Source organism: Alosa alosa, chromosome 20 (genome assembly GCF_017589495.1).
Source record: "Alosa alosa isolate M-15738 ecotype Scorff River chromosome 20, AALO_Geno_1.1, whole genome shotgun sequence".
NCBI classification, from domain to species: Eukaryota; Metazoa; Chordata; class Actinopteri; order Clupeiformes; family Clupeidae; genus Alosa; species Alosa alosa.
In genome coordinates, this window is record NC_063208.1 from 2098113 (window position 1) to 2125612 (window position 27500).

The 27500-nt window shown below is 45.5% G+C and overlaps 1 protein-coding gene across 1 annotated transcript in view; it reads right to left on the reverse strand.

The window, feature by feature from the left end:
- Positions 1-16988: 16988 nt before the first annotated feature.
- sdhaf3 (succinate dehydrogenase complex assembly factor 3) overlaps positions 16989-27500 on the reverse strand; it is a 10698-nt gene continuing 186 nt past the window's right edge. The window contains exons 1-2 of the mRNA XM_048229729.1: positions 27176-27500; positions 16989-17283 (exon numbers count right to left, since the gene is read on the reverse strand). The exon at positions 27176-27500 is cut by the window's right edge and continues 186 nt beyond it. Coding sequence (XP_048085686.1) covers positions 17089-17283; positions 27176-27352 — 372 coding nt within the window. The 5' untranslated portion in view covers positions 27353-27500 and the 3' untranslated portion in view covers positions 16989-17088. The remainder of the gene's footprint in view (positions 17284-27175) is intronic.

Below are 27500 nucleotides of genomic sequence, written 5' to 3' on the forward strand. Positions count from 1 at the left end.
CTGATTTTCAGCCACTTAATGCTCATTCTGGTGTATACTATGACAAGATGTACAGAAGTGTAAAGTGTATCAATTACCCTAATATACAAGTATATTAAATTAAATATATTTAAATTAGGTTTTTAAAGTTGCCTATTTCAGTAGGCCTAGGAGAAAAGCAAACGGGTGTAAAGGGGACAGTGACAGGTTTTTTTTTGTTTTTTTTTTGGGGGGGGGGGTGGTCATGACCTGGTGACGTAATTGCTATGCAAATTAGTGCGTGACGTCATCTAGCGACATTTAGCGACTTTTGGAGCTGGCTTTAGCTACTTTCCATTTGAAATAGTTGGCAACACTGGGAGGAGAGAAGGGTGAAGTTGCGTGTGTGTGTGTGTGAGTGTGTGTGTGTGTGTGTGTGTGTGAGCGTGTATGTGTATGTGTATGTGTGTGTGTGAGTGAGGTTGTGTGTGGGTGGGGGGGTTTTGTGTACAGCAGCGTGGAAACTAGAGCCTAACTCAATTAACACACACACACAGCTCCTCAAGGATGCAGAGACGCGTCTCATTTCCTCTTCCTGGTGTTTGAAGCAGACGTCGCTGCCTTTATGGTCCGACACTGATAGCTCCCCTGCTTATCTCCGTGTGCACGGCACCCCTGGTTCAGCTATCAGTCTGTGCAAATGTGTCGGACTAGACAAAGACATCTGGGCAGTCTGTGCAAATGTGTCGGACCAGACAAAGACATCTGGGCAGACTGTTGCAGACCGTCTCCAGGAACTCCTTATTAAATGTGCGAGACAGACCAGTGCCAAACTAGCCTGCCCATCAACAGACACCAGACCAGCGCCAAACTAGCCTGCCCTACAACACACCAGTGCCAAACTAGCCTGCCCTACACCAGACCAGCGCCAAACTAGCCTGCCCTACAACAGACCAGTGCCAAACTAGCCTGCTCTACAACAGACCAGTGCCAAACTAGCCTGCCCTACACCAGCGCCAAACTAGCCTGCCCTACGACAGACCAGCATCAAACCAGCGCCAAACTAGCCTGCCCTACAACAGACGCCAGACCAGCGCCAAACTAGCCTGCCCTACGCCAGACCAGTGCCAAACTAGCCTGCCCTACAACAGACGCCAGACCAGCGCTAAACTAGCCTGCCCTACGCCAGACCAGCGCCAAACTAGCGCCAAACTAGCCTGCCCTACAACAGACCAGCGTCAAACTAGAGTGCTTTCCGTTTGTGTACATCTATTTCAATTGCCTCAAGGAGAGAGCCAACATGCAGATCCTCCCAGCGCAGAAAGCTCCATTTCATGTGTGGTGGGACAACAGCTGTGTGTACAGTTTTTCTCGATCGTTTTGATACCTGTGTCAACTCTGACATCACATTCTCAAAACAGTTAACACCCGTGTCTGAACAAAAGCACTCTGGACAAAATGACACATTTTGCTTGCAAAAGGCTGTTACTCTCTCAAAACACTTAAAACATGCAGCAAAAGCAAATCTTGCCTTCAAACACTACAACTTGTTGCCAATTCAAAAACACTCTTTAATCAATCATTACACACTGGACAACAAAATGCAAAATCTAGTTCTCAAAATGAGCATTTTTGCTATGTCTGTTCTTTCTCATTTTTCTGGTATCAGAAAAAAACTGTGAAAAGACAAAATGTGCTGAATAAAAAAATAATTTATTCATTCCTCCCAAGATGTAACTGTCATTGTAAGGCATACAGCAAACACCTAGTAAGATACTGTAAATTTCATTGAACTTTCATCGAAATAGACCTACAGTAAACACCTTTTGTACTGTTTTCTCCACCAAATAGGCAATACAGTACTTTGTCTAAATGCGCATTAGATCCATACTTGCAAATAGCAACACAGAACAGACATCTCTTATGTATAATGAGTGATTGCTGATTGAAGAATTGTGCAAAGGAGTTTCACACAGGTGTATCAGAGATTCAGACTTATGCAAGGAATATATACCACCTGTGAAAAGATGTTTTCCTTTTGTTTAGCATGGGAAAACCAATAGAGTTTGGGGCTTTTGAATGACACCTGTGTTAACTGTTTTGCAAAAGGGTGTGAGAAATGTGTGAACCCAATGAAAATGTGTGAACATATTCGCAAGAGATGACTTCTGCTGTGCAAAGAAAGTAGTCATGAAGACCAAGTGGGTTCCAGTTTACTTAAGCAGGTAAAAGCAATCGAGAAAAACTGTAATGTGCAGAACTGGGATGGTATTAACAGGTACACATCACAAATCCCTTTCATGTTGTAATTACTTCAGTCTCTCAGTACATGATTAAACAGCTTTAGTTGTCTGAGGGAGAAATAGATGAACACTTCACAGAAACATTTCAAACAGAGAGAGAGAGAGAGAGAGAGAATGAGAGAGATGGAGAGAGATGGAGAGAGTGATTGAGAGATAGTGAAGGAGAGTGAAGGAGAGAGAGATGGAGAGAGATGGAGAGAGTGGAGGAGAGAGAGAGACAAAGCTGTGAGTTGCGAGGAATTAACAGAGGTGAGTGGAGGTCTCAGGTCATTAGCTGTGCCTTGGAAAGAGAGAGAGAGAGAGAGAAAGAGAGAGGGGAGAGAAAGAGAGGGAGAGAGAGAGAGAGAGAGGGGGGGAGAAAAGAGGAGAGGAGAGAGAGAGAGAGAGAGAGAGAGAGGAAGGGGAAGAGAGGGGGAGAGGAGAGAGAGAGCTGGCCATTAGCAGTGTCCTAGCAAGATGCTGAGGTGTTGATGAAGTGGATCTGACCCCCAGGGGCCTCAGTGTCACAACCCATCCCCCCCCACACACACATACACCCCATGCCTGGGGCTGTTCAAAAGGGCTTGTATAATGTGTGTTCAACATTACACTTATCGAGCACACAAGATCAAAAGATCAAAATCCTAAAAGGTCATGACCCTAGTCTTCAAAAGGTCATGACCCTAGTCTTCTGCCCTAGCCTTGAAAGGTCATGACCCTAGTCTTCTGCCCAGATGCACCGAGGCTGGTTCACCTTATCACCTCACTGGAGCCAGTCCACACACACACACATTCACACACACACACAGCAACACACAAAGGCAGCAGCAGTTCACAGCAGTATGTTATGTTAGATACTGTAACCAGGCAAGTATTCACACCAAATGCTTATTAGATAACCAGGCAAGTATTCACACCAAATACTTATTAGATAACCAGGCTATGTTGTGTTCACACCAAATACTTATTAGATAACTACGCTATGCAGTAATTCAAACCAAATGAGAAGGCCAGAGAGAGTGGGTGAGAGAGAGATAGAGAGTGGGTGAGAGAGAGAGAGTGGGTGAGAGAGAGAGTGGGTGAGAGAGTGGGTGGGTGAGAGAGAGAGAGAGAGAGTGGGTGATAGAGAGAGAGAGAGAGAGAGAGAGAGAGAGACATGGACCCATGACATGGACCCATTACTGACATGGACCCATCCTCCATAAGTGTATTCACTGTAAGACCACAGTAGTGTTAATTTCGTCAGACGAGACGAGAGGAAATATGTTCGTCAACAACCTTTTTTTTCATGACTAAGACGAGACGATGACGAGACGGCAGTAATGTCCTGAAACACTGACTAAGACTATCTTAAGATGAATTATTGTTGACGAAAAAGACGAGACTAAAATGTTTTGCATGAAATAAGAACTAAGATAAAATCTCTTCATTTTCGTCTACAAAATGAGAAGACAGAATATTTAGCTGTTATGTTTTCAAAATATTCGAATGAGTTCATACGCTAACAGCTTTCCTGTAGGCTAGTCTACGTGCTGTTGCTGCAACCCTGTGGCTGCAACACCTAAAAACTACATGGAACAAGAACACTGGAGATTTCTGCCAGAGTTACCAACTAACTACCTAAGCTTTATGCCACAATGCTACATACCCAGAAGTTGAAGCTTCTCTCATACAAATTAACATCCACCAGAATGTCCATACGAAAATGTTCATCATGTAATGTCAACTATTTAACTAGTTAGACTGATGATGCAAAGTTTGCTAGCAAGTAAGCTAATATGGAAAGTTCGCTAGCAAGTTAGCTATGGCTAAGATGGAGAGTCTGTTTGGGGAATGTGTTGTGTGTTTGAAGCATATCGCCATCTAGCGAGGCGGAGTAAAACATTAATACTTTGGTCTACGACAGTGTTTTTCACACTTTTTCAGTTTCAGGACCACTTAACTAACCCTAGCTAAAAAAAAAAAAAGAAGATTAGACACTCGATAGTCTACACTATAGGCCTACTCACTGAACCACCTTGCTTATTGTCTTTGCACTTTGCTTATTGTGTGGATTCATACTGTATGATTTAAACTGGCATATCTTACATAGACAGTGTTGCAGAACTGTTTTTACATACAAGTTGATTCAATATTGCAAACAACTCATCTATATTATATTTTACCACGTCTGCTCACAGACCACTTGAGATAGCTTGCGGACCACCAGTGATTCCCGGACCACACTTTGAGAAACACTGGTCTACGAATATGACAGTGGTCCAGTCAAATCTTTTACTGTCTATGGTCAAATCCCAGCCGAGCTATAACTGTAGCTCGACTTACCTGTGCATGTAAACATACTGACTGACAAAAAATCAGAATGAGTAATTATAACAGACGAGTAGCCCCGTGGACACACAATATTGTTGGAAAATTGAGATGTGTGAAACACTATTTGACTCAAATGGTAATCAGAAATAATTTGTTATAAAAAAAGACTAAAATGTGTTGACTAAAACTGACTAAGACTAAGATACCTTTAGTTTTCTTATGACTAAAACTAGACTAAAATGACGAGACTTTTAGTCGACTAAAACTTGACTAACAAAAATGATATTTGAATGACTAAATATGACAAAGACATTTCGTCACAATACTAAGACTAAGACTAAATTAAAAATAGGTGACAAAATTAACACTAGACCACAGTCTCCCTTTTCAGATCACTGCCAGATAACCACATTCTTGAAAAGCATGAACAACAAAACATCTATACAAATCCCCTCCAAATTAATCCAATTAAATCAGAAATATAAATGGAAATCTGACAGTGTGACTGAATTTCATAAAGCAATCAATTCGGTTGAAATTACTAACAATATTAACATGTTCCTTTTAAAACAATTCAGACCCAATAGTGATGATGTCAACCTGGCAGCGGAAAACCTGGCAAACCTGCTGAAAAACTGTAAGAAAAGAAAACCATCAAAAGAAAAATGGTTTGACCATGAATGCATAGAGAAACGGAAAAATCTCAGGCAATTATCAAACAAAAAACACCATGACCAAAAAAACACCTGTCTGAGACAAAATTATTCTGAAGCCCTAAAAGATTACAAATTAACAATTAAAAAGAAAAAAACAACAATACTACAACAAAACGCTACAAGAAATCGAGGGATTTGTTCTCCAAACCAACACTTTCTGGGAGAGTTGGAATCATTTAAACAAATCCCCACCAAAAGAATTGGCAATTCAAAATCCAGACACCTGGAAAACATTTTACCAAAACCTGTACAAACCTATGCCAGATGACATCACTAAAGAACAAAACCATATCAAATTAAACCTTCAAAAGCTTGAAGAGGCCATTTGTGTTCACCAAAATCCACTTGATCACAGCATCTCAAGTGATGAACTCATAAAAAATCTTAAAAAGCTCAAGCCTGAAAAGCTTGTGGTCCTGATAGTATCGGACAGAAATGTTGAAATTCAGCCCACCCATTCTACAAATGGCTCTCCTCAAGTTATTTAATCTTGTTTTTCAAGCTGGTTGCTTCCCTGATATCTGGAACAGGGGGCTTATATCCCCAATACATAAGAGTGGAGACAAATCTGACCCTAATAACTACCGAGGCATCTGTGTGAGCAGTAACCTGGGAAAGGTATTCTGCTGTATCCTCAGCATGCGTTTACAGGCCTTCCTTATTGAACACAATGTCTTGAGTAAAAATCAAATTGGCTTCTTACCAAATTGCCTTTTACAGATCATATTTACACCCTCCATACCCTGATAAACCAAAATGTTCACCAAAAAAGTAAGGGGGAAATATTTGCGTGTTTTATTGATTTAAAAAAAGCTTTCGATTCAATCTGGCATGAAGGATTGTATTTCAAAATCCTACAAAGTGGTATAGGGGGTAAAATGTATAACATCATCAAATCAATTTATTTGGGCAATAAGTGTGGCGTAAAAATTGGCAACAAAAGAACTGAATACCTCACTCAAGGGCGTGGGGTGAGACAGGGTTGCAGCTTGAGTCCAACCTTGTTCAATATCTATATAAATGAGTTAGCGGTGTTATTGGAACAATCTGCAACACCTGGGCTCACCCTGTTGGACACGGAAGTCAAATCCCTGCTCTTTGCGGGTGACCTGGTGCTGCTGTCGGCCACTGAACAGGGCCTACAGCAGCACCTGGACCTGCTAGAGCAGTACTGTCAGAACTGGGCCCTGACAGTCAATTTGGATAAATCTAAAGTTATGATCTTCCAGAAGCATACCAGACCTCAGGGAACCAGACACCTCTTTACTTTAGGTAACACCGCCCTATAGAATGTTACTTCTTATAACTACCTTGGCTTAAAAATTGACGCCTCTGGAAACTTTGGTCTTGCAGTGAATGCACTAAAAGAAAAGGCACGACGAGCATTTTATGCAATAAAAATACATTTTCATCAAATAGATATACCAATTAAAATCTGGTGCAAAATATTTGACACAGTCATTTTGCCAATTGCACTTTATGGAAGTGAAATATGGGCTCCACTCATTAAGCACGACTACTCTAGATGGGACAAACACCAAATAGAAGCCCTGCATGCTGAATTCTGTAGAAATGTGTTACATATCCAAAGAAAAGTACCCACAAATGCTAGCAGGGCAGAATTAGGCCGATTTCCACTATTGATTAATATCCAAAAACGATCACTAAAATTCTGGATTCATCTAAAATTAAGCCCTCAAAATTCGCTACATTTGAAAGCACTTAAATCCCAAGAGCTCAGCCCTAAGTCCAGTCCCCTATGTCAGTTGGTCTCGGATTTAACTAACCCAATAACCCCTAACCCACAAATTGTCCAGACCAGCACTGCTTCCCAACCACCAATCAGAATCAACCAAATTAACAAGAACAACAAGAATTCTTATTTGGAACACTGGAAGAAAGAAACAAAATTACAACACAAACTAGAATGTTACATTGGCATACGAAAAGACCATCAATTGGCAGAGTATCTCCACACTGTCAGAGATACAAAGCAGAGACAGATCCTCACCAAGTACAGGCTGAGTGACCACAGTCTAGCCATAGAGAAAGGCAGGCACAAGAAGTCATGGCTGCCCAAAGAGCAAAGGACATGTGGTCACTGTATGACAGGGGAGGTGGAGTCAGAGGTGCACTTTCTGCTACACTGTGACAAATATCGGTCCCAAAGAGACACATATTTCACCATTTTGAACAACATCATTCCCAAATTCACAAAACTGGAGGAACAGAAAAAACTTGCTGTAGTTTTGGGTGAGGACACCAGCACATGCATACTGGCAGCCAGTTATGTGTCCTCACTCCATAACCTGAGAGAAGGCATTACTTAAGATAATCACCTGACTACCTCCACCCTTCAACAAAACACTGCTCCCCAGCCCCAGTCTGTAACACCATGTCTCCTGTTTGTTTTGTTTTGTTTTGTCCTGTCTTGGTTTTCCTATGCACATGTACAGACAATGGTGTTGTATGGTTGTGACGTGCTGTGTGTGTGTGTGTGTGTGACGAAGTGTAACAATGTTTGTAATGTTTGTACATGTTTATATCATTTTGTATTTGTATTTTCTTTAATTATTATTATTCCTGTGAACGCTTTGGCAATGCATCATATGGTTTGTCGTGCCAATAAAGCATATTTGAATTGAATTGAATTGAGAGAGAGAGAGGGTGAAATGGATCTAGAGGGTGAGATGGATCTGGTGCGGATGTGGCCCTGGTCACGGTTATCAGGCTCAGGCAACTCGATCTCTGCAGCCCTGCGCAGGCGGACTCCTCCTCGCCTCACGCATGTCATTTCCTGTTAAATCACTCGGCCTCTGTGCCATCAGTAGCGATTGTTGTGGTCAGACGTGTGAAACGCACAGTCACAGAGCCATGAATAATGCAGTATGCTAGCCAGCGATAATGAGTTCATCAGACACCACTCCTGTGTGTGTGTGTGTGTTTGTGTGTGTGTTTGTGTGTGTTTGTGTGTGTGTTTGTGTGTGTGTGTGTGTGTGGTGGAGGTATTACTACTATTGGTCTCTCGAATGTCAGTTTGCTCCAGGGTCCAGAGTCCAGAGAGTGCTTGAGGAAGAGACATGTTGCCTGAGGGTTCTCCCTGCAGAACCTACACCTCAGGCTTTGGTATCGGCTACACATGACGGCTGCCTCTCCTCACTGCTTAAACAGCCCTCCTCTCCTCTCCCCACTGCTTAAACAGCCCTCTCCTCTCTTCTCCTCTTCTCACTGCTTAAACAGCCCTCTCCTCTCTTCTCCTCTCCTCACTGCTTAAACAGCCTCTCCTCTCCTCTCCTCACTGCTTAAACAGCCCTCTCCTCTCTTCTCCTCTTCTCACTGCTTAAACAGCCCTCTCCTCTCTTCTCCTCTTCTCACTGCTTAAACAGCCCTCTCCTCTCTTCTCCTCTTCTCACTGCTTAAACAGCCCTCTCCTCTCTTCTCCTCTTCTCACTGCTTAAACAGCCCTCTCCTCTCTTCTCCTCTTCTCACTGCTTAAACAGCCCTCTCCTCTCTTCTCCTCTTCTCACTGCTTAAACAGCCCTCCTCTCCTCTCCTCACTGCTTAAACAGCCCTCCTCTCCTCTCCTCACTGCTTAAACAGCCTCTCCTCTCCTCTCCTCTCCTCTCCTCACTGCTTAAACAGCCCTCTCCTCTCCTCTCCTCTCCTCTCCTCTCCTCACTGCTTAAACAGCCCTCTCCTCTCCTCTCCTCACTGCTTAAACAGCCCTCTCCTCTCCTCTCCTCACTGCTTAAACAGCCCTCTCCTCTCCTCTCCTCACTGCTTAAACAGCCCTCCTCTCCTCTCCTCACTGCTTAAACAGCCCTCCTCTCCTCTCCTCACTGCTTAAACAGCCCTCTCCTCTCTTCTCCTCTTCTCACTGCTTAAACAGCCCTCTCCTCTCTTCTCCTCTTCTCACTGCTTAAACAGCCCTCTCCTCTCTTCTCCTCTTCTCACTGCTTAAACAGCCCTCTCCTCTCTTCTCCTCTTCTCACTGCTTAAACAGCCCTCCTCTCCTCTCCTCACTGCTTAAACAGCCCTCTCCTCTCCTCTCCTCACTGCTTAAACAGCCCTCTCCTCTCTTCTCCTCTTCTCACTGCTTAAACAGCCCTCTCCTCTCTTCTCCTCTTCTCACTGCTTAAACAGCCCTCTCCTCTCTTCTCCTCTTCTCACTGCTTAAACAGCCCTCCTCTCCTCTCCTCACTGCTTAAACAGCCCTCCTCTCCTCTCCTCTCCTCACTGCTTAAACAGCCCTCCTCTCCTCTCCCCACTGCTTAAACAGCCCTCCTCTCCTCTCCCCACTGCTTAAACAGCCCTCTCCTCTCCTCTCCTCACTGCTTAAACAGCCCTCTCCTCTCCTCTCCTCACTGCTTAAACAGCCCTCTCCTCTCTTCTCCTCTTCTCACTGCTTAAACAGCCCTCTCCTCTCTTCTCCTCTTCTCACTGCTTAAACAGCCCTCTCCTCTCCTCTCCCCACTGCTTAAACAGCCCTCTCCTCTCTTCTCCTCTTCTCACTGCTTAAACAGCCCTCCTCTCCTCTCCTCACTGCTTAAACAGCCCTCTCCTCTCTTCTCCTCTTCTCACTGCTTAAACAGCCCTCTCCTCTCCTCTCCTCACTGCTTAAACAGCCCTCTCCTCTCTTCTCCTCTTCTCACTGCTTAAACAGCCCTCTCCTCTCTTCTCCTCTTCTCACTGCTTAAACAGCCCTCCTCTCCTCTCCTCACTGCTTAAACAGCCCTCTCCTCTCTTCTCCTCTTCTCACTGCTTAAACAGCCCTCCTCTCCTCTCCTCACTGCTTAAACAGCCCTCCTCTCCTCTCCTCACTGCTTAAACAGCCCTCTCCTCTCTTCTCCTCTTCTCACTGCTTAAACAGCCCTCCTCTCCTCTCCTCACTGCTTAAACAGCCCTCCTCTCCTCTCCCCACTGCTTAAACAGCCCTCCTCTCCTCTCCCCACTGCTTAAACAGCCCTCCTCTCCTCTCCTCACTGCTTAAACAGCCCTCCTCTCCTCTCCTCACTGCTTAAACAGCCTCTCCTCTCCTCTCCTCTCCTCACTGCTTAAACAGCCCTCTCCTCTCTTCTCCTCTTCTCACTGCTTAAACAGCCCTCCTCTCCTCTCCTCACTGCTTAAACAGCCCTCCTCTCCTCTCCTCACTGCTTAAACAGCCCTCCTCTCCTCTCCTCACTGCTTAAACAGCCCTCTCCTCTCTTCTCCTCTTCTCACTGCTTAAACAGCCCTCTCCTCTCTTCTCCTCTTCTCACTGCTTAAACAGCCCTCCTCTCCTCTCCTCACTGCTTAAACAGCCCTCTCCTCTCTTCTCCTCTTCTCACTGCTTAAACAGCCCTCCTCTCCTCTCCTCACTGCTTAAACAGCCCTCTCCTCTCTTCTCCTCTTCTCACTGCTTAAACAGCCTCTCCTCTCCTCTCCTCACTGCTTAAACAGCCCTCCTCTCCTCTCCTCACTGCTTAAACAGCCCTCCTCTCCTCTCCTCACTGCTTAAACAGCCCTCCTCTCCTCTCCTCACTGCTTAAACAGCCCTCCTCTCCTCTCCTCACTGCTTAAACAGCCCTCCTCTCCTCTCCTCACTGCTTAAACAGCCCTCCTCTCCTCTCCTCACTGCTTAAACAGCCCTCTCCTCTCTTCTCCTCTTCTCACTGCTTAAACAGCCCTCTCCTCTCTTCTCCTCTTCTCACTGCTTAAACAGCCCTCTCCTCTCCTCTCCTCACTGCTTAAACAGCCCTCTCCTCTCCTCTCCTCACTGCTTAAACAGCCCTCCTCTCCTCTCCTCACTGCTTAAACAGCCCTCCTCTCCTCTCCTCACTGCTTAAACAGCCCTCCTCTCCTCTCCTCACTGCTTAAACAGCCCTCCTCTCCTCTCCTCACTGCTTAAACAGCCCTCCTCTCCTCTCCTCACTGCTTAAACAGCCCTCCTCTCCTCTCCTCACTGCTTAAACAGCCCTCCTCTCCTCTCCTCACTGCTTAAACAGCCCTCCTCTCCTCTCCTCACTGCTTAAACAGCCCTCCTCTCCTCTCCTCACTGCTTAAACAGCCCTCCTCTCCTCTCCTCACTGCTTAAACAGCCCTCTCCTCTCCTCTCCTCACTGCTTAAACAGCCCTCCTCTCCTCTCCTCTCCTCACTGCTTAAACAGCCCTCTCCTCTCTTCTCCTCTTCTCACTGCTTAAACAGCCCTCCTCTCCTCTCCTCACTGCTTAAACAGCCCTCTCCTCTCTTCTCCTCTCCTCACTGCTTAAACAGCCCTCTCCTCTCCTCCTCCTCTCCTCACTGCTTAAACAGCCCTCTCCTCTCTTCTCCTCTTCTCACTGCTTAAACAGCCCTCCTCTCCTCTCCTCACTGCTTAAACAGCCCTCTCCTCTCTTCTCCTCTTCTCACTGCTTAAACAGCCCTCCTCTCCTCTCCTCACTGCTTAAACAGCCCTCTCCTCTCTTCTCCTCTTCTCACTGCTTAAACAGCCCTCCTCTCCTCTCCTCACTGCTTAAACAGCCCTCTCCTCTCCTCTCCTCTCCCTCTCCTCACTGCTTAAACAGCCCTCTCCTCTCCCTCTCCTCTCCCCACTGCTTAAAACAGCCCTCTCCTCTGTTTCCCTCTTCACACTGCTTAAACAGCCCTCTCCTCTCTTCTCCTCTCCTCACTGCTTAAACAGCCCTCTCCTCTCCTCTCCTCCTCCTCTCTCCTCTCCTCACTGCTTAAACAGCCCTCTCCTCTCCTCTCCTCACTGCTTAAACAGCCCTCTCTTCTCCCCCCTGCTCCAGAAAGGGCTGGTGTGGCTGCATGGATGTAGTGCTGTTCTAGTGGACGTAGTGCTGTGCAGGGACCGCTCATGGCCGTAGTGCTGTTCTAGTGTCCAGGGCCTGAGTAAGAAAGCATATAGACCCACACCGGGGCATCCACAGCCTTACACACCATCTACTGACGACAATCACTAACACACTTATCACACACACACACACAACAGAAACTCTGGCCTTGAGTTTTGATAACAACACTATGTAGTATGGTTTGATAACCATACTAGTATTCACACCAAATTCTTATGTTTGATAACCACTCTATGTAGATTCATATGTTTTGTTAAATATGGAGACCAATCTCTAGGTGCCATGTTATTTATAAACGGAATATACCCTCTTACACTATTTAACTGTTCCGTAAACAGCATTAGAAAGAAAAAACAGTCTAAAAATTATCATTGTTCTCCACACACACACACACACACACACACACACACACACACACACACACACACACACACGCGCACACACACACACACACACACACTCCTCTGGGGTTTCACTGCTTGCATGGAGACGAGATCTGTGCTCGTCTGTACTGTGAGACCTACAGAGGAGAGATCTCTACGCAGCTGCGGCTGGACGTACGTAGTGGGGCGGCCTGCTGTGGACCGAGTCTCTGCACACACACACACACACACACACACACTGGGGCGGCCTGCTGTGGACCGAGTCTCTCCACTGGGGCGGCCTGCTGTGTGGACCAGAGACTTTCTAATGAGGAGACACAGCACTCAAAGAATCACATGCACAACACATGAGGAGACACAGCACTCAAATAATCTCCCATAGAAATGTATGGGTTTAGTTCATAACGCAAACATGGCAGTCGTCTACACATGTCCCGCCCCTTCTGCTGCCAAAAGTTGACGTGAATAGATCGTGCCAATCATGTGGTATGTTGTGAATACATCGTGCCAATCATGTGGTTTGTTGTGAATACATCGTGCCAATCATGTGGTATGTTGTGAATACATCATGCCCTAAACAGATGCCTGATAAGTGCCCAAAAAGTTGTTTTCAGGAGCGATCACCACACCGGTATGACTGGATGAGTGCTCAGTAGCGCCCCCTATACTAGCAGACATCAGCGTTGCATTTGGCCGTACTGATCACACTGCAGTTTCACAGACTGGGAACAGACTCCAGCACACAATATAGATTCCATCAAGCCTATTGCTTTCCTCAACGTTAGATTGCAGACTTCATACTGAAATAGCTACACTTTAATACCTCCTCGCTTTACAAACCCAACACTTTAATACCTCCTCTGTTAACAAACCCAACACTTTAATACCTCCTCTCCTAACAAACCCAACACTTTAATACCTCCTCTGCTAACAAACCCAACATGTTAATACCTCCTCGCTTAACAAACCCAACACTTTAATACCTCCTACTTCTAACAAACCCAACACTTTAATACCTCTTCTCTTAACAAACCCAACACTTTAATACCTCCTCTTAATAAACCCAACACTTTAATACCTCCTCTGTTAACAAATTTACCTCCTCCTAACAAACCGAACACTTTAATACCTCCTCTCTTAACAAACCGAACACTTTAATACCTCCTCCTAACAAACCCAACACTTTAATACCTCTTCTCTTAACAAACCCAACACATTAATACCTCCTCCAAACAAACCCAACACTTTAATACCTCCTCTTAACAAACCCAACACTTTAATACCTCCTCCAAACAAACCCAACACTTTAATACCTCCGCTTAACAAACCCAACACTTTAATACCTCCTCTCTTAACAAACCCAACACTTTAATACCTCCTCGCTCTCTACTTCTTCCAGCAACCCTTCTCCTGACGGCTCTGACGCTGCTTCAATATGTAAATTAGTCAACAGACGTCAGTCAGTGTTGGCAGAGAGGCGTACACGGTTGGCAACGACTGGAGCTACTGTCACATGCAGCAATCATCTTCTTACGACCTGCTGTCCACTCTGTCACAAGCAGCAATCATCTCCTCACAACCTGCTAGCTGTCCACTCTGTGAGTATAAGTATAAGTATATATACTATTTTGATCCCGTGAGGGAAATTTGGTCTCTGCATTTATCCCAATCCGTGAATTAGTGAAACACACTCAGCACACAGTGAACACACAGTGAAGTGAAGCACACACTAATCCCGGCGCAGTGAGCTGCCACCAACAACAGCGGCGCTCGGGGAGCAGTGAGGGGTTAGGTGCCTTGCTCAAGGGCACTTCAGCCGTGCCTACTGGTTGGGGTTCGAACCGGCAACCCTCCGGTTACAAGTCCGAAGCGCTAACCAGTAGGCCACGGCTGCCCCCAGTGAGTACACTGTAAAAAGAAAAAAGGTCTCTGTGGGCAGCCCAGACTCTGAAAACTGGAAACAAACAAAATGGGGGCAGCCTGTCCCCCAAACAAAAACAAAACCCTGAGTGTGAGCTATCTCCCTGGTGTGGAGTTTCTCTGGAAATACTGAAGGGAGGGATGAGCTATCTCCCTGGTGTGTTTTTTTGGGTCCTTGTTTGGATAGATGTAAATGTATTTGTGTTGGATAGATGTAAATGTAGATGTAAATGTATTAGTGTTGGATAGATGTAAATGTATTAGTGTTGGACAGATGTAAATATAGATGTAAATGCATTAGTGTTGGATAGATGTAAATGTATTAGTGTTGGATAGATGTAAATGTATTTGTGTCGTTTGTGTTGCGTCTGGTTCTCTGTGGTTGTGTCTCATCACAGTGAGCTAAAGGTTTTTCTTTGTCCTTTTCAGCCTCCTCCCCTGGTGTTCCCTCACACACACACACACACACACACACACACACACACACACACACACACACACACACACACACACACACACACACACACACACACGCTGAAGGCTGATCAGTCACTGTAAGAGAAAGAGATGAGTAGGGTCAGATTATTCTGATCACACACTAAACAAATGGAGGGCCAGTCTCAGCTCATCGATTTCTCCCGACTATGGTATTTCTCGCTGTGTGTGTGTGTGTGTGCATGTGTGTGTGTGTGTGTGAGGGTGAGCCAGTGTCTAAATGTGTGTTTCTGTGCGAGTTTGTGCATGTCTCATGAGTCAGTCTGTGTGTGTATGGGTACATGTGAGTGTGTGTGTGTGTGTGTATGTGTGAGACTATATGTGTGTGTGTGTATGTATGTGTGAGTGTGTATGTGTGAGTCTATATGTGTGTGTGTGTATGACTGTGTGTGTGTGTGTGTGTGTGTGTGTATGACTATATGTTAGTGTGTGTGTGTGTGTGTGTATGACTATATGTGTGTGTGTCTGTGTGTGTGTATGACTATATGTGTGTGTATGTGTGTGTGTGTATGACTATATGTGTGTGTGGGGGAGTGCAGGGCGTGCTCCTGTTGTCTGTCTCATCAGGAGAGCTGTGTGAGGATCCAGAGGGCTGGAGATTACCCCTGCTGCTCCTTTAATCTCCCCCAGAAATGAGGCTCCCTCTCTGGCCTGACTCGCAGCTGCCCTCCCCAAGCCCTCACCGCTCCTGGCTCTCCCAGCATCGATTCCACTCAGCAGCAGAGCTCTCTACATAGGAGCACACTGTGTGTGTGTGTGTGTGTGTGTGTGTGTGTGTGTGTTTTATTACTGCAGGAAAAACTGCTCCGAATGTCTATCAGATGAAGTGAACTTTCGAGGTTTTCATCTGAAACTCTTGATTTACAGGTAGGAGAACTGCTTCAGAGACACATAAGAATGCACATGCACTCATGCAGCAACACACACACACACACACACACCTTCCTGCAAAGAGTTGTTGTTACACCAAAGGCCGCATGAAGGAATGTACATCTAACACACAGAGGTCCAAGTCCTAATGTAGGGATGTTTGACTAATCATAGGGAGGTTATGGTGCGTTTATAGGGACATTATGGTGCGTTCATAGAGAGGAGGTTATAGTGCATTCATAGGGAGGTTATAGTGCGTTCATAGGGAGGTTATGGTGCATTCATGGAGAGGTTATGGTGCGTTCATAGAGAGGAGGTTATGGTGCGTTCATGGAGAGGAGGTTATGGTGCGTTCATAAGGAGGTTATGGTGCGTTAATGGAGAGGAGATTATGGTGCGTTCATAGGGAGGAGGTTATGGTGCGTTCATAGGGAGGTTATGGTGTGTTCATGGAGAGGTTATGGTGCGTTCATAGGGAGGTTATGGTGCGTTCATGGAGAGGTTATGGTGCGTTCATAGAGAGGTTATGGTGCATTCATGGAGAGGAGGTTATGGTGCGTTCATGGAGAGGTTATGGTGTGTTCATAGGGAGGTTATGGTGTGTTCATAGAGAGGAGGTTATGGTGCGTTCATAGGGAGGTTATGGTGCGTTCATAGGGAGGAGGTTATGGTGCGTTCATAGGGAGGTTATGGTGCGTTCATAGAGAGGAGGTTATGGTGCGTTCATAGGGAGGTTATGGTGCGTTCATGGAGAGGAGTTTATGGTGCGTTCATGGAGAGGTTATGGTGTGTTCATAGGGAGGTTATGGTGCGTTCATGGAGAGGAGTTTATGGTGCGTTCATAGGGAGGTTATGGTGCGTTCATGGAGAGGTTATGGTGTAGCGGCGGTGTGTGTGTGTGTGTGTGAGCTGTAGAGGCGGTGTGTGTGTGTGTGTGTGAGCTGTAGCGGCACACACATTCTCTTACTCACATAGTCTCTCTCTCCCTCTCAATAACACACTCAGTCTTTCTCTCTCACAGGGGGAACAGAGACAGCGGGAAGAAAAGAGGAATTGGACTCCGAGCTCTTCTGTCTTTAGAGCACTTTAATGGAATTACATTCTCTTAACAGCTGCCAGGCAAATCACTGCATTTAAGTCCACAGGATTCTGACAAGACACACACACACACACACACACAAACGCACGCAAATATTACACTCTGGGACTAGTTCCCCTAAGCAGAGGGGTGTAAGTCCTTCCACATCCCTTGTCAGGGGGTGTGGGGGGGGGGGTGCTACGGCCTGGTCGTCCTGGTCTGGGGAGGGTGGGGGGCTGCTACGACCGGTCGTCCTGGATGTCGAACTGGCGGTTGGGTTTGGTGGCCTCCAGCATGAGCTCGTACAGCTGGCCCACCTGCTCGTCCTGGAAGTGCTTGAGCCGCTCCTCGGACAGAACCACCCCGAACTCCAGCTTCTCCAGCTTCCCAGACATGGCGTCCAGAACCTGCGTCTGCAGCGTGGCCTGGTACTTCTGCAGGACAGAGAGGAAGAGGACGTCAACGAGGAGGTCAGAGAGGAAGAGGACGAGAAGGAGGTCAGAGAGGAAGAGGAGGAGGTCAGAGAGGAAGAGGAAAGGGGGGGAAGAGAAGGAGGAAGAGCTCAGAGAGGAAGAGGAGGTCAGAGAGGAAGAGGACGAGAAGGAGGTCAGAGAGGAAGAGGAGGAGGTCAGAGAGGAGGAGGACTAGGTTAAGGAAGAGGAGGATGAGGAAAAGGAGGAAGGTGTCCATGAGGAGGAGGAGGAAGAGGAGGAATATTAGGTTGAGGAAGAGGAGGATGAGGAGGAAGAATAGGAGGCAGTAGCTGGGTCTCCAGCCAACTCAATAAAATGTTGAACACACTCACTCACACACTCACACACTCACACACTCACACACTCACACACACACACACACACACACACACACACACACACACACACACACACACACACACACTCACACTCTCCACTCCACACTCACACTCACACTCACACTCACACTCACACTCAGGAAATATAACCTAAAAGAAAAGTGTCTCATTTTGTAGCATGTGAATGTGACTCTCTCCTAATCAAGGCAGCTTGTCTGGCTGTGGTTGTGTAGGCAAATTAGTAGGAACATTATTGCAACGATGTGATCTGATACCAGTTCACTTTGCAACGGTGTGATCTGATACCAGTTCACTTTGCAACGATGTGATCTGATACCAGTTAACTTTGCGATGTGATTTGATACTAGTTAACTTTGCAACGATGCAACGATTTGATACCAGTAACATCTGGTTGTCCCTTTGACCCTAACTCCACCTCCCTCTAGAGAATTCATCTCTTGTTCAACTAAACGACTTCCAGATTGTATGTGAATATCAGTCATTTGCACACTGGATTTCTAATCAAAATACTCCAAGTCTCTCTCTCCATCGCATCAGCACCCAACTCACCACCACCACCACTGGCACTGGAAACCAGCACACACACACACACACACACATCAGCGCCCAGATCACCACCACTGGCACTGGAAGCCAGCACACACACACACACACACATCAGCGCCCAACTCACCACCACTCACTGTGGCACTGGAAGCCAGCACACACACACACACATCAGCGCCCAATTCACCACCACTGACACTGGAAGCCAGCAAACACACACACACACACACACACACACACATCAGTGCTCAACTCACCATCACTCACTGTGGCATTGGAAGCCAGCACACCAAATCTGCTTTGGTTAATGAACATGTACTCTGGTAAGAACTTTGCGTACTGAGAACAACTTATTACTAAACCTTACACACACACAGACAGACACACACACACACACACACACACACACCCACAGACACACACGCACACACATGTGCACCAATTCAAAAGAATGCTCTGAATGTATTAATTTGAAGTCTTGGGCTTGTAGGAGCCCAGCTGCCCTCGTCAGACCTCATCTTGCGTTGGGAGATGGCGCCGTGTGGAGAGGGCTGGGCTGGGGTCGCCGTGGGCTACCTGGCGAGGTTAATGGAAGTCCCATCCTCCTTCGCCCTCTACAATACTACCACCCACACACAGACGCACACACGCGCACACACACAAACACACACGCACACAGACGCGCACACACACACAGACGCACACACACACACAGACGCGCACACACACACAGAGACGCGCACACACACACACACAGACGCGCACACAGACGCACACACGCGCACACACACACAGACGCACACACATACACACACTCACACACATACAATCACAGAGACGCTCAGTCACACACGCACACAATCACATAATGGTGGAGCTGAGGAGAGAGACCAATCTCACACAGGCAGGGACAGCCAACACCTTATCAGCCGCAGGCCTTCACAGAATGTTCCGGAACTCTCACAAAGATTCCACAGCCCACGGAACACCCATCATTCTTCTTCTAAGTGTGGCATTCCAAAAAAGGATTCCTAGCGTACTTAGACATAATAATCAAACTTGAATACTGTGTGTGTGTGTATGGCCTCAGCTGTGTGTGACGCTTTTCTGAATTAAGGAGCATATTTCCCTCAAGGTTGCTTGATATTCATGTTGTGTAATTCGGTGACTGAAACCCCAGAATTGCCTCCTCCTGCCCCCTCTCCTCCACCTGCCCTCCCTCTTCCATATACCCCACTCTAACTGCCCCGTGTCCTCCATCTACCCCACTCTAACTGCCCCCACATACCCCACTCTAACTGCCCCCCCCATACCCAACTCTAACTGCCCCCGTGTCCTCCATCTACCCCACTCTAACTGCCCCCCCACATACCCCCACTCTAACTGCTCCCCTACTCTTAACTGCCCCTGTGTCCTCCACATACCCCACTCTAACTGCCCCCCTCAGATGAGTCTCAGTGTGCCGGGGTCCCAAATGCACAAAGATAAATCTGCCAGCAGCCCCATGAATCAGCCCTCCAAGCGTCTCACTGGCGCGACGTGGACGCCGCCTTCATTCATAAAGAGGGAAATAAAACAAAGACACACACACACACACACACACACACACACACACTCCGCCCTGGACCTCCTCTTTAGGGCTGGGCCATTGATAAAACATCTTAGATGTTGGATGCGATTCAGTTTCATAAATGAGAGGCAATTTGGCAAAGAGCCTTCTGTTCTATTCAGCATAATGGAATTATTTTGAATCTCTGCCAGGAGGAGGGGGTCGACCCCCCCCAACAACCCCCCCCAACGAAAAAGCTGCCGAATGCACATCCACGAGCAGAAACTTTTCAGGGTGTGTGTATATGGGAGTGTGAGTGTGTGCGTGTGTGTAGTAGGTGGGTTGGACCTGGGCAGATCTGACCAGAATGTAAATGATCCCACTTGCGTCATCTTGAAGTCGGCTAAGACATTGCTCAGTCCCTCCAGGATTTCGCGAGGATTTTTTGAGATTGTTGCAATCTAAAATGCCTGATTTCGCAACAACTTTTCTAAAAAATTGCGATGGAAGTTGCGGTGTTTTTAGCTGTTTGTTGCGAAGAAATTGCGAGAGGAAGTGAAAATTCCAAAAATAAATTGCAAAAATATATATATTTTTTAATTAATTAAATTTATTTTATTATTTTTTTAATTGAGAGTAATTAAGGTTAGTAAGACCAAAATTACACTGATCATCTTGATGCTTATTAAAAAGGATAAGTAAAGGTAAATAGTAAGGGTTACAGAAAATCAAAGTAGGCCTACTTTATTTGTGTAAATACCTTGACTGAGGTAATTCACAAAGCAGTATAACCTTTCGTAGAACTGTCCAAAAAAGACAGCCCCCTAAAGAGATGGCATCATGTCATATGTTTCAATACATTCATATATGTTGTAATTCATATTAAGTTCATATCTTTTTAATAATTTCATATTGATTTAAACTATTAGACTACAATTTTCTTTAATGTTATTACATTGGTGGTGTGTAAGTCTAATTGACTGCCTCTAACTTTAAGGGCGTGAGAGTAAGCGTAATAACATATCTAAGTGGATTGGGCGGCTTGCATCTCACTGTGTTCGACTCACGACTGGAAAAACTTTTTTGCATAGTGCAATCACGATATGTGGATAGAATTAGGGATGTTTTTATGTCATTAGTTAAAATAAATGTTTAAAATAACTTCGTATGAAATCATTCTTGGATCATAGAAGAGGTAAATGTCTTACAATGTTATTAATTTCTATGATTTTGCTAGCACTACAAAACTGAGCCCACAAGCTAGCAAACATGACCACGAGCTAAAAGGACATCTCCAGGTGTAAGCGTTTGCCAATGGGTTGCATATTGTAGCCTACTCAAATGTCAGTAAACCAAGTAGGCCTTAATTAACTTACTTTCATAGCTTAGGCAGGTTAGCAACACTAGGTTGAGATGACAGATGCAAGTAAAGCAGATCATTAACGTTAGCCTTCTATTTATTGTCATCAAAACTGCAGAGGAGTGAACAAGTTATAGGGCAGTCTGTGGTGTCTGCAGGGGTGAGTGTGGCATCTGAGTCAATATTCTGCGCGAGGGGCTGTTGTGGTAGGTGAAATTTCACGGGAAAACCATGATGATTGGTCAAATTTGCGAAAAAGTTGCAGTGTTTGGACAAAATTGCGAGGTCGCCCAGAATTCACGAGGATTTGCTGAATTTGCGTTAATTGTTGCGATCGCAACATCGCGAATTCCTGGAGGGACTGATTGCTTCCTGTTAGTTAAGACGTCAGTCTTTTTATGGGTCTATTTCCCCCTTCCCTATATGCATTGTGTGTTTGTGTTTGTGTGTGTGTGTGTGTGTGTGTGTGTCTGAGAGTGTTACACCAATCATATCAGCCGATGTACCAGTATCAATCCGATACACATTCAACCCATTTTATTTGACTGACAGACAGATAGATACTTTATTGATCCCCAAGGGGAAAAACGCGGATCGTATCATCCGATGTGCCAGCACCAATCCGATAGACACACTCAGCCCATTTGGTCTTTGAGTCTTAGGGAGAGGGAGTCAAGTCATTTTGAGACTGAGTGACTGTCGCGGGAAGTGCGTCATAACAAAGGGATACCAGACCCTCGTGTAACAGCTGTAGCCTACTTCAAGCTCGGAAAAATAGTTAGAAAATAAGACAGAAAAATAACAAGTTTCCCCATGCGGCTTCCTTATGTACAGAAAATCAAAAGGATACCTTCTTATGTGATTTCTGCAACAGTGGTAGTCATAGTAATTTCTTTCGTCAGTCATTATGTTCATTTTAATGAATATGAAGGAAATTTAAATCATAGGCGCGATATCTGCCGTGATTTACATCAGCTGGTGTGTCTAGGGTCGTCTTTTTGAGCTCCTCCCACCTGACTCTGGTAGATCACGTGGACAGTCTGGTACAATCGATTATTTCATAAATAAATGTTAATTACGAATAATAATAAAAAAGGCTCTACTATTTTTCCATAGACTGTCAAAAAGACCAAGTTTTTCCCGCTGTATTATCCATAAACAATAAAGTATATTATGTTCCTACTTCTGTGTGTGTATGTGTGTGTGTGCATATGTGTGTGAGAGGGGGGAGTTGGGGGGCTGTGTATGTGTGTGTGTGTGTGTGTGTGTGTGTGTATGTGTGTGTGTATGCATGTGTGTGTAAGGGGAGAGTTGGGGGGCTGTGTATGTGTGTGTGTGCATGTGTGTGTGAGGGGGGAGTTGGGGGGCTGTGGTGTAAGTGGATTAAAGCGTCCACTCCAGAGTTCTAATCACATTCCCACCCACTGCTCCACATCCACACACACACACACACACACACACACACACACACACACACACACACACACACACACACACACACACACTCACCGTGCCGTACCACTCTACTTGCCCCACCCACACACACATTGCCAAAAATGGTTCCACTGACTCACACACCCGCCCGCTCAGACGGAGGAAAGAGTGCTGTGTGTGTGTGTGTGTGTGTGTGTGTGTGTGTGTGTGTGTGTGTGTGTGAGAGGCAGAGGCGCTGGCCATCGTGACTCACTAATGTAAGGGGGCCTGGATAGTGACACTAAGTAATATTCATATTAACCAAAGTGGGAAACACTCATCCCCGTCTTCTAACCCCACCCTCACTTCCACTACAGGAGGAAGAAAGGGATTATGGGTAAACATGACTACTGGGCTTGATGCGTTTACTGTTTTATTCCAACTAAAGACCACTGACATGTCAAGACCACTGACATGTGAAGACCACTGACATGTGAAGACCACTGACATGTGAAGACCACTGACATGTGAAGACCACTGACATGGCTTCTGAGAGAGAGCACCACAGGAAAGAGTGCGTTGGCACAACATAAGACATCCAGGGCTGCTCGATTATTGCACAAATCAAAATTATTTTGGTTGATATCGATAGCACAATTATTTAACCTGATTACTCAATGATTTCGGAAACATCTCCCATCCTACTGAGAAACAAAGAAAAATATGTAAAAATGGATTTATAACTCAAGATAGAACGAGAGAATTGCTAAATGGAATGCAGCGACTATGTTTCGACGATGTTGTTTTCATAATCATTATAATTGATGACTTATCAATTCATTCGGTTAATTGCGCAGCCCTGACAGACACATGGATGTATCAGCCTATCCAGTTTTGGCCTCCACCATTTCTCTCTTGGCTACACAAACACAACGGTGGCAGCTACGTCTCTGGCGTGGAGGTGGGAGGGGCCTTGTGTCAGCTAGTGCGTGTTGTTCACTCCACTGATGTAAACACAAAGGACCTTTATTCTAGAATGGTGCTTCCCTCTGAGTTCCCATGGCGTCACCATGGAGTCTGAAGTGGAGAGGGTTCTAGAATCCCGCTGTAATCACAGTCGCCTTAATTAGCGTAATCAGACACAGCTGGGAGATCAACATCTCCTATTCTTCATAATCACACCTGTCATTTCCCATACAGCATTGGGACACACACACACACAGATGACTCACTCTCTAACACACACATGCCCACCATTCCTCACACAACACACAGGTGGGATTTGCATAAGGGAAGCACTGTTTACACAAATTACTGAGATATTTACGGGAGCAGTGTGTGTGTGGTGTGTGTGTGTGTGTGTGTGTGTGTGTGTGCACTCACTCGAAGCATGGGATGTCAGGAGCCTGTGGTCCCTCAACCACACAGTGTTCTCCGTCTGACTGAATACCAGCGGGAGAGAAGACCATGTGACTAGTGCAGGGGAGCCAGGATGGGGGTCTCCCCCTCTCTCTCTGTCTCTGTGTCTCTCTCTCTCTGTCTCTGTGTCTCTCTCTCTCTTCCTCCCCCCCCCCCCTCTCTCGCTCTCCCTTGCATGTCTGCAAATGGCAGTTGGCAGCACATCTGTGAAAACCTGGACCACAGTTTGCTCCCTGTAGGAGTATCAGTGGCGAGGCCGAGACAAGGCCGTTATTGAGCCTACAGGTGTTTATGGGCAGTGGGGCAGTTGTGGCCTACTGGTTAGGGCTTTGGGCTTATAAGCGAAGGGTTGCCTGTTCGATCCCCGACCAGTAGGAATGGCTGTAGTCCCCTTGAGCAAGGCACCCAACCCCTCACTGCTCCCCGAGCGCTGCTGTAGCAGGCAGCTCACTGCTTCGGGTTAGTGTGTGCTTCACCTCACTGTGTGTTCACTGTATGTTCTGTGTGTTTCACTAATTCATGGATGGGATAAATGCAGAGACCAAATTCCTTGTATACGCAAGTATACTTGGCTGAGAAACCTGATTTACATTTACAATTTAATGTGCAGGGCTTCAAAACCCAAGGAATGAGGACTTGTTAGCCTCCCCATTGTCAGGGGGATAGAGAGAGATAGATAGATAGATAGATACTTTATTGATCCCCAAGGGGAAATTCAAATGAGAGTTGAGTGTGAGAGTTTGTCTGTATTGTCCTGGTGAACTGCATGGCGTTGTGGCTCATCTGATGCAAGCAAACTCTCTAACTAGCTATCTCATTAAGAATTTAGCAAACTATCTAACTAGCTATCTCACTAAGAATTTAGCAAACTATCTAACTAGCTATCTTATTAAGAATTTAGCAAACTCTCTAACTAGCTATCATACTAAGAATTTAGCAAACTATCTAACTAGCTATCTCACTAAGAATTTAGCAAACTATCAAACTATGAATTTAGCTGACCCGCTGAATAAATGTTCCTTGTGTATTATTCTTGGTCGGAAAGGTGCTGGTTGCAAAACCATTTTCTCTTCCTGGTGAAAAGTAGGGAAGTAACTCTGTGCCCCTGGACCACAGACAGCTGTCTGTAGCCTGGACCTTATGTGAGTGTATCTGGACCACTGTCTGTCTGTGAGCTTGTCTGCCTCCCTCCCCCTTATTTCCCTCCTAAACTTGCTTCCATGTGTGGGGGGTTGCCGCGGCGACACCGTTGCCGTGCGCCCTGCTCCATCATGGTGTGCGTGCAGGAGGCTGGCGTGCCGAATCGCATCACGGCTCCTTGAGCGCGTTCAGATGCAGATGCACTCGGAGGAGACACCGAGATGCGCACTGCTTGATTAGTCATGCCTGGGTTTGGTTTTAGACAAGCGAGAGTCATTCCTCACAAGTCTGATTCAGGGCTGTCTGAGCCCCATCCTGTGGCTGACTGACTGACTGACTGACTGACTGGCTCACTTGTTGCTCATGTAATCATGAAGATCAGCATCACTGCAACGCTGCCGCAGTCTCACTCTAAAAACAGCCACACGCTGGGTAAAACCACTGTAGTACCCCAGATTAACACAATCTCACTATAAAAACAGCCACACACCCAGATTAACACAATCTCACTATAAAAACAGCCACACACCCAGAGTAACACACTCTCACTCTAACAACAGCCACTAGTACCCCAGACTAACCCAGTCTCACTCTAAACATCACACTAATTAAAGACCACTCCAGTCCAACTCAGTCTCACTCTAAAACCAGATTTCACACTGAGGAAGACCACTCCAGTCCAATCCATCTCTCTTCAACGTCACACACTCCAGGCTGTGCTGACGGGGCAGGCGGAGTTCTGCAAGACTGAGCTCGGCGTGATACTTGCTGTACAGGTAACTTTAGTGTGGGGCTGAGCCCCATCTTGTGGTCAGATGGTGTCATTACACATGGGAGCAGTTCAGAATATCAGAGGCTACAATTAGATAAATTATGACAATATTATGCCAATATGCCATATTTTCCTTTACTTTGAAAGTGGTTATGTGATGTAGTATGGCTATATATATATATATATATATATATATATATATATATATATATATATATATATATATACACACACACACACACACACACACACATATATATATATTTATAGATATATAGATAGATAGATAGATTGATAGAGAGAGAGAGAGAGAGAGAGAGAACTAGAGACCACATAGTCTGTCATGACCGGCACAAATTAAGAAGTATTGACAAACAGCGTTCACACAGTCAACCTTCTCTCACTTTCTATTTGCAACACAATCTACAGGCTACAATCAAGAACTTTCCAAGACCTGTCTATTTAAATCTGTTATCGAAATACTTTTGATAAAAAGGCCCTTAAAAACAAGTTTTTGTTTAAATCCATTTCAAACGTTCAAGGATTTTTAAACTTATGAGAGCCCTGCAGTTATACAATCCTGTGTCAGAATGGAGTGCTACCCACGAATCCCCCATAACATGCACCTCAAGGTGAGTCCCTAGGAAAAGCTATTCCTGTGATAAGACTAAATGTCATCATGTGCAGATGCAGAATTAACTTGAATGCAAAAGTGTTTAACAAATTAGTGCAGCGGGGTTATGATGCTAACCAGATTTAAGCACAATTTAGCCTTCTAGTCATCTTCTATGCCTTGCAGGATTGTTAATGTTGTTTTTAAACATGCATGCAGGTTCGTAGAGAGACAGAGAAACAAGGAGAGGCTTTACAAAGGTCAATGTTGATATTGTGGTGGGCCGCCACAAATAAGTCAATAAATAAATAAAACACTGCTCTCAACAACTTAGGCTACATCTTCCTGGGACACAACAGGCACTTCAGGGATCAAGAAAAAAAAATCAACTTGATTTTATTACACAGCTTCAATTCTAAAATGCTCAGCAATAATATAGTGGGCTAGGGCAGTTTTAAACATTAATTGTTGGACACTTAAACTGATACATAACTTGAGGATATTATTTATTTTAGCCAGCAATCAGATAATTTCACTAGTTCTATAACAATCAGTCAAATAATAACCTTAGCCTATAGACGAGTTCATAGTGGTCTACAAATTAAGCTGTTGAAATGGGTATGGGTTGTGAAGTAAAAAATGACTAGGCTACACTTTGATTCAGAATCAAATTGACCCTTACCTCCCATTCGGTCATGAAGGCTTTGACCTCTTCGGGAGAGGCGGACTTGTTTCGTCTGAACTCATCCTTCACGTACTGGTCGCCCAGCGCCCTCAGGTCGATAGGCATGAACCGGTGCAAGACCAGAATCCTTTTGTACAAAGAGCGAACTCTGGAGACGTGGGCTACACTAGCCATTTCAATGACTCGGAAAGATGACAACGAGATGCACTGTGTACGACGACAATAAATAGTAAATATTCACCAAGTCTTTTACTTACTGAGTAACTACAGTTCACGTTGCACACAGCCTACAGGCCTTCTAGCACTGCAAGCACCTGGAATT